This window comes from Populus euphratica, unplaced genomic scaffold, assembly GCF_000495115.2.
Source record: "Populus euphratica unplaced genomic scaffold, PopEup_1.0 scaffold499.1, whole genome shotgun sequence".
NCBI lineage: Eukaryota > Viridiplantae > Streptophyta > Magnoliopsida > Malpighiales > Salicaceae > Populus > Populus euphratica.
In genome coordinates, this window is record NW_011500376.1 from 3,172 (window position 1) to 11,189 (window position 8,018).

An 8,018-nucleotide genomic window follows, 5' to 3' on the forward strand; every position below is an offset into this window, starting at 1 on the left:
TATGAAATGCTTCTGATGAAATGTTGATTTCCACCATGCTTCATGTCAGACATGAGAATCCAACCTCCTTTTCCACTCTTATCCACATCTCACATGCCAATCATTGCAAATTTCATTTAAAAAAAAATCATTATACAATATAATACTATGATGCATCTCGTGAAGGAAACATAGACAGGATCATAATTCATTACTCGATTCTGGAACCTCCTTTTCCACTCATATCCGCATCTCACATGCCAGTTATTGCAGATTTCATTAAAAATAAATCATTATAAAATATAACACTATGATGCATCTTGTGAACAGACATAGACAAGATCGCAATTCATTATCCAAATCTGGACTTCCAATACACAGTCCCAGATAATCACGCATGATTAAGATTTACACAATCCTGGTTAATTATATTTGATTAGGATTAATTTCACATACATAATTATATGGTTAGGTCAGACATTGTGTATCTGATTCTAAAATTCATGGAAAATCAGCAACTCAACATCAGACATACTTGAATGCAGCCAATCTTATTCGACAAGTAAATAAAATTAAACATGAAAGAGCGCAACTTCAAGACACAGGATCAATGTGCACTACAACTTCAGCATAAAAAACAAATTGACAAGGAAAGAAACTAAATAGCAATATTTTTTTAAAAAAATGACACCAAATTCCTAAATAAGACTAGACATTTAGCCAAATTCAAAATTACCAAAATATCCTTGTTTTGCAAAAATATGCAGTTTCCTGCAGAAATTACAACTGTGCTGCCCTGCCTACAGGATCACCCAAGACTCAACACTTGGTCCCCAACCGAGAAACTTACTGTGGACATCATTTTCCAGCCAAAACGACATTTTGATTGATAAAGAACCATTGCCAGACATTTTGATTGATAACATTGCTAATTCAGAGCTATAGTCATTGAACAGGGCTTCAAAAAAAAGGCCCAAGGAAAAAGTTGTTTTACGATCCATATCAATGCTCTAATTAGATGACTACAAAGGCACTCTTAACAGCAGCTTATTCCTGATTACACAAACAATTAAAAAAATATATTTGATAGGACAGCCTCCACCTCAAAGCCAAACACACATGGGACATTTCACTAAGGTTCAAGGACCAAAATCCTTGTCATCCACCCTCCTAGGGATTTCTGAAAGTGTAGCATTCAATACAATGAGAAAGGGGGGCAGAGGATGCAATCTTTTGAAAAACATTTCGTATTTAGGAGAAGCAGGTATCCTCCATCATTCTCCTAAATGCTTGACCCCCATCATTTTCAACACCACAACTAGCAATAGCACCTCAACATGATAGAATTGAAAAGGAGAAGCTTCAACACAATGCCAGCAACTCAAAGGCAATATTGCCCACCTAGGCTATTATCATAATTCTAAACATCGATTTTCATCTAAGAGTTCAAGAGAAAATCATCAACTAAGAGAAAATTCCAAACCTACCTGGAAAGCAGGACCCCCTTCTGCAGAATTCATGATACTCCAGCCACCCATAAATGCAAAGAGGAACAATCTCCTAAAAATGACTTCCACCGGAGGAAGTTCCACAAAATCGAGTAAATTCTTCACCCAAGGAGGAGACTCCTCCACCTTCTTCTTTAGCCTGGTTTTCAAATTAATTTTTGTTTTTTTCCTCTCTCTAAAGCTAGTCATCAACAGTTTCTCAAAGGCAGCTTCTATTGATTCTTCACTTGTTTCATATCCAGCATATTGTTGCAGGAGAAAATTGCGGGAACTCCAAATTTCCTCTTCAGATGCATAGGGACTGATACCTAGACGCTTATAAGGATCCCAAACATTCGTCCGAGGAAATTTTGGGATGTTACCTACAGAAGAAGTAAATGCACATGAGAAAATAATTTGAACAAACTAACAGTAAGACAAAATTAAGGGATCACAAACTGTATACGTGAGCCACTAGGAACCAGACTTCGTAAGCATAAACCATAAGCAGCAATCTGCTAACAATAGACGAAGTATGCACTAAGCATCACTCGCAATCAATTTTATGGTCTTGGTAAAATCAAAGTTCAGTTCTTACTCATACAGAATGTGAAAAGGGAGAAAACAAAAGGGTTTAAGAAGATCACCTATAGTACAAAAATCAAATAGGCAAACTCAAAATATCATTATTATTCTTTCAAAGTTCTCTGTGTGTTCATTAAATAGGCAGGGCATTTTACCTGAGCATTCATGGTCACTACAATAATTTAAAGAAAATCTCCTATGCATCGTCGACATGGATACTTGGAAAGCAGGACAAGTACCCACACTGCACATTGATTGAAAGAGATGCACATATTTTATCATAATAATATCAGAAGCACACTTGTTCACCTGACCCTCTACCCATTTTGTCTCTCTTTTTTGGATAAAATAGAAAGAAAAAAAAATTAATCCATAATTTGCATCCAAATATATATCAACATAAGTATCAAAACAAAACAATTCAAGCGTCTAACAAATAATAATAATGAAAATGAAAATGAAAAATTTATTACCTTCATAAGGTGCATCCACAGCACATTTAATACTGGCAAGGCCAATTCTAGGGCTTCTTGAAATTGGGGTGTAGAAATATATCCCTTTTTTTGTGTGTTCTTGTGTACATCTTCTGATAAGAAAATAAACAAATATTCGAAAATATAACCGAAATACCCAAATTAAAAAAAATATATACATGAATATATAGAGAGAGGGAGAGGGAGAGACTGTATGAATAAGAGACTTACAGTTTATGGGAAAGGACTAAAGGAGATGAGATGGTTGTAGCAATACTAGAATTTGAGAGAAACAGAGAACAAACCATTCTTTCTTTCTCTCTCTCTCTCTCTCTGTTTTTTAACGATTATCGCTCTCCCCCTCAGTCTGCGAAGCCTCCCAGGCTTGTTCTTCGGCTTTGGCTCTGGCTCGGGGGTAAGAGGCAAAGGGCAAAGTAAGGTCGGCTATTTTCTATCATGATTTTGCTTTTTTCTATTTTTCTTTCTAATTTTTGTTTGTGACCTCAATTTGGTACTATACGTACATTATCATTCTCAATTACATCCCAAACTTATAAGTCTTACCAATTAGGTCTCCAATGTTTCCTACATCTTTTTTCAATTTGGTACCTGCCAGTCCATTGTTCATGCTGTATGCACTAACAATTTGATGGAAAAATTAACAAATATTTAACATTTTTTTTTTTATCTAATATGCATGTTTATACACTATCAATTCTAAGGAAATTTGACAAAAATATTGATGTTGTTTAGCAAAAATACTTGATTAATCTTTTTTTTTTAATTTGAAATTATAAGTTTAATAAATATATAGGTTTAGGACGGAAAAGTATCACAGATATGTGTATCAATTTGCTAATTAAGAATATCAAAAATATTCACATACGGTTTTGTTGGGATTTTGTTTAGAATCATAGTTAATAGGAAAATTTAAGGTAAAATTATTTATTTTTTTGGGTTAAAACTTTGCAAGAATATAATCTTTAATATAAGTGTAACACCCTATCTCATTAGTAAGATATTATTCGTTTTGACATACACACTTCACATATTTATTCTTGAAAAACATGCATGGCTTCAAAACACATATTTCCAGTTAAGGTGAGCATGCTCATATAAGACCCTTCTTTATTTTTTCACTTGTTAATGTGAGATATTACAATCCACCTCTTTAAAGAACCTAACAACCTCATTGGTACCATCAGACAACTAGTGAACCGAGCTCTGATATCAAATATAACACCTCACCTCACTAGTAAGATATTGTCTACTTTGACCCACATGCTTCACGAATTTGTTCTTGACAGCCACACATAACTTCAAAACACGTCTTTCTAGTAAAGGTGAACATGCTCATATAAAACCCTTCCCCAGATCCTCACCCACCGATATAGGATATTACAATAAGTCTTTTAACACGGCACATTAAAATAAGTTAAATAAATTATGGGTGAATAAGAAATTAATTTTAAAGAATTTTTAATTGGTATATTTTATAGAAACCCAAAACTCTCTAAAAGCTTCTATCTCATATAAAAAATAAACAAACTTTCATAATTGTTTATTTATTGGGAATGAGAAAAGTTAAAATTGGATACAAATAGTATACATATTTTTAGAAGAAAGATGATTTAAGTAAAATGGACTTTAGATTTAAATCTGTGCATGCTTGACTTGAGATGGACTTGAGCTTGGGTTTATTATAAAATAATTTTTTGGATTACAAAACATTTTCCCACTTAAATTTAGGATTCAGTTTGGTGTACAAAAAATCATTTCTTTTAAGGCAGCTCACTATTTTATCTAGCACTTTAATGTAAATATTTGATTAGTTTTTTCATGACCTGAATTGTTTTTACACCTTAAGAGTCATATGATTTAAATTAAAATAGCATTCAAGTTTAATTTCTATTTAGGGATTAGGGTAATAAAAGATGATGGTGGAGGAGTTTTATCAGTTATTTGGTTTCTAAAGTCATTTATAAAAAAGGTGCGGATGGATATAAAAACATCTTTTTTAAATGGTAACCTTGATGAAGAGGTTTACGTAAAATAACCCAATATGTTTGTTGTTAATGGACAATAAAAGAAAGTATGTAAGTTTGTTAAATCATTATATGGCTTGGAACAAGCACTTAAACAAATGACATGAAAAATTTGACTAGGTTATGTTGCTAAATTAGTTCAAAATCAACAAGGTTGATAAATATATTTATATGAAAAACACAAATAAATGTATATTATTGTTTGTCTCCATGTTGATGATATGCATATTTTAGACATTAATAATTACATGATCAAGTCTGTTAAAAACATGTTAGCTAATAAACTTGACACAAAACTTTTTGGTGATGTAAATGTCATATTAAAAATAAAAAACTTTAGGACATTTCATGATTTGGCATTGTCTCAATCTCATTATATCAAAAGAATTCCTGATAAATTCTAAAAAGGTGACAATAGCATTGTAAAAACACTAAAGGATATAAGTGTCTACATGTCCAAAAATAAAGATAAATAAATAAATCAATTAAAATATTTCTAAATAATTAAGAGCTTAATGTATGTTATAAATTGCATAGGACCTGCTATTACATACTCAATTAGAAATCCTTATAAATTTACCAATAATTCAAATATGGATCATTGAAACACAATAAAAAGGGTACTCAAATATTTTGATGTATATCTTAGATTATAGGGTACTTTATACTAGTTACTCAGCAATACTAGAAGGGTATAATGATATTAGTTGGATATTCCACACTAATAATTTAAAATTTATTAGTTGATATATCTTCATACTTGATGGAATAGATGTCTCATGGATATTCTCTAAACAAACATGTATCATAAGATCTATAATGGAATTAGAGTTTATTACTCTTAATAAAGCTAAAGAAGAAGCCAAGTGCTTTTATAATTTCTTAGAGGATGTCATAAATCAATTTTGGGTTTTCCCTTGAAATTTATCCTTTTCCTTTTAAAAATAAATAAAATAACATAAAATAAAATAACAACAAATGAAAACTTGCAGAAAACAGACCGAGAAGGGTTTCAAATATATATAAGAACCAAGCTAGAGTCTTAGAAAAAATTTAAAGCCTAATCATAACTCATTATACCCAAAACTAAAAAGACATTATAAATTCAAGGTCAAATTAATTGGTTATTGGAAACATATGCATGAAAATTAAGTTTGGGGACTTAATTAGACTTTTAACAGGCCAATTTGATTTAATCATGAGCCAAATTAAAATTTTAATTATGTTTAAAAATTAATTTGGATCAAATTAAATGATTTAATTAGGTGCAAGGATTTAATTATATTTTTAATGAGTCAAATTAATTTTATTAGGGACTTAATTGGTGAAACATTAAGTTTGAAAGCTTAATTTCGATTTAATTAAGAAGATTAGAATTTTAGAGGACCTAATTTTTTTACAAAGTTGATTGATTGAAATTAGAGATAAAATTATAAGAAAATCAAAATTTAGAGTCAATTATAAATTAACTTGAAGAGATTCATAATTCATTACCTATTTTAAAAAATCGTTAAACTTCGAAGACTAAATTTGGTCAATAACATGAGTGAAATTGAAGCAAATTAAAAGTTAAATGATTAATTGAGGATCGATTTGCATAAATTCAACAAAATCATATAAAATTAAAAGTTTGAAGTTAATTAGGGATGTAATTACAAAAAATTAAAAGATGAGTGACTAAATTGAATTTTAGTTAAATCCCTAATTAAAATTCTAAGAGTATCAAAATAGTGTCATTTCATTTAAATAAAATGATGTGTTTTGACTAACACAACATCATTTTGACCAACATAAAAAAAAAAGTGTCAGATGACTTATCGTTTGATCACTATTATTATCTTTAACCTTTTGTACACAAAAGATTGCTTGTGTAGCTACTTTTTGATGACATTGAATACCTCATTTCTCCAAACAAGACACCACTTTAATGGGTCGACACTTTACTACACCTCAATGTAATTATTGTTGGCTGGTCACCTTTAACCCAATAAGCTTTTTGCAGCTAAATTTCACAACTTATGATGATGACTTTTGGTCAATGGTTACGATCCTTTCTGTTTGAATTAAGTGCCAAGATATATTCCTAATAAAGACCATATGCGCATCTTTCATCCCTATAAATAATAATGAATTTTGTGTATTAAGCAAGGAGAAAAAAAAAGGTGGAAAATGAGCCAAAAAAACAAGCCTTTACGCATCATTTTTTAATTGCATTACTAACCTTATTTCCTTTTCCACCTCCACCTTGCCTCATCACCTAGCCTTAACATGACAGCCTATCGAGCCATCACCATGGATAACAACCCCTCCCTTTCATGGTTTCTTTTTCTTGGGTCATCATCAGCTTTCACAGTGTTAAAGATAGTAGCCTATTCTCACTCTTCATCGTAGCTTCAACCAGCTCCAGCCACTGTACATAACAAAGACCTCACCAATAGCCTCTTCCTTTGACCAAACCATTTAAGATAGTCAGCTCCTTTCCTTCACTTTATCTGTGAATAGCAGTAACACTAGTTCTAATAACTTGAGCAGCTCCTATTCTCAATAACGTGAGCAACAACCTTGCCAACTGCCAACTCCTCTATCAGTAACGATAACAACTTACCATCACAGTAACACTTTACTCCTTTTAGCCAGGTAACCTTCTCTTTTTTTTCTTTCTTTACCTAAATTTTGTTACATGCAGGATGTGAATTAATTCATGCCATACAACAACTAGTTTTCTCTTAAAAAGGGAGAGGGGGTTGGACACTGTTGGGCAGAGTCTAGCCCTATATGTTTTCTTTCAATAAAAAGAAATTGTTAGGCCTTTAGTCACCCCAACCCAACTAAATTAGGCTTGGACCCAGACTCAACTAGCTCATTTCCTAAAGGTTTATTTGCCTTACATACCCTAATGATTTCTCTTAGATTTTTAATTTGTTTTTGTTATAATATTTAACCAAACAAGCCTAATAAAAAGATAAAAAATCTAAAAAATTTCAAAGACCATTTTGAAATTATTTGCCAAATATTGAGTTGTAAACTTACACTGAAAGATACAGACTCGATATTAAAAATATCTAATTTATCTCTGAAGTTTAAAAAAAATCCCTCATTTTAAAAACAAAAGGAAGATTTGTTTTTATGCATACAGCTAAGTCCTAAATGTTTTTCATGTATATTTTCTATAAAGGATAAAATCATAATTTTATCATGTTTTAAAAATACAAAATAGATATCATAACTGATTTATAATTATCCATTAAAGTTTGACCAAAATACCAAATATCCCACAACAATTAGTTTGTTATTTAAAGTATTAGGATTTAGTTGTAGGGTTTAATATTTAGTAGGGTGAGTATAAAATTACACTGTAAAGTACAGTCTCAAGTATTGAAGATACAAAAAAAATAAAATAAATGTGATTCTAAATCTAGGCCTTAGAACAATTGGATTTAATCCAATAA

At 31.0% G+C, this 8,018-nt stretch overlaps 1 protein-coding gene across 2 annotated transcripts; it reads right to left on the bottom strand.

Annotated features, from left to right (window-relative positions):
- Positions 1-903: 903 nt before the first annotated feature.
- Positions 904-2,984, bottom strand: LOC105114178 (uncharacterized). 2 transcript variants are annotated; one of them, XM_011010646.1, is made up of 3 exons: positions 2,756-2,984; positions 2,525-2,634; positions 904-1,849 (listed from the first exon to the last, which is right to left on the bottom strand). In XM_011010646.1, exons 1-3 carry the CDS (start codon positions 2,830-2,832, stop codon positions 1,440-1,442), a joined length of 597 nt encoding a protein of 198 aa, XP_011008948.1. In that variant the 5' UTR covers positions 2,833-2,984; the 3' UTR covers positions 904-1,439. The 2 variants fall into 2 exon arrangements, with proteins under 2 accessions (XP_011008948.1, XP_011008947.1); XM_011010645.1 differs by having other exon boundaries at positions 911-1,849; positions 2,525-2,637; positions 2,756-2,981.
- Between the last annotated feature and the right edge of the window lie 5,034 nt (positions 2,985-8,018).

Excerpts from the sequence above, each read along its gene's own strand:
- LOC105114178 (XM_011010645.1), bottom strand. The coding sequence starts at position 2,832 with ATGGTTTGTTCTCTGTTTCTCTCAAATTCTAGTATTGCTACAACCATC. Across the intron at positions 2,638-2,755 it reads TTAGTCCTTTCCCATAAACT|AAGATGTACACAAGAACACA; the intron begins GTAAGTCTCTTA and ends TTTTCTTATCAG. Across the intron at positions 1,850-2,524 it reads TGTGGATGCACCTTATGAAG|GTAACATCCCAAAATTTCCT; the intron begins GTAATAAATTTT and ends CTTCTTCTGTAG.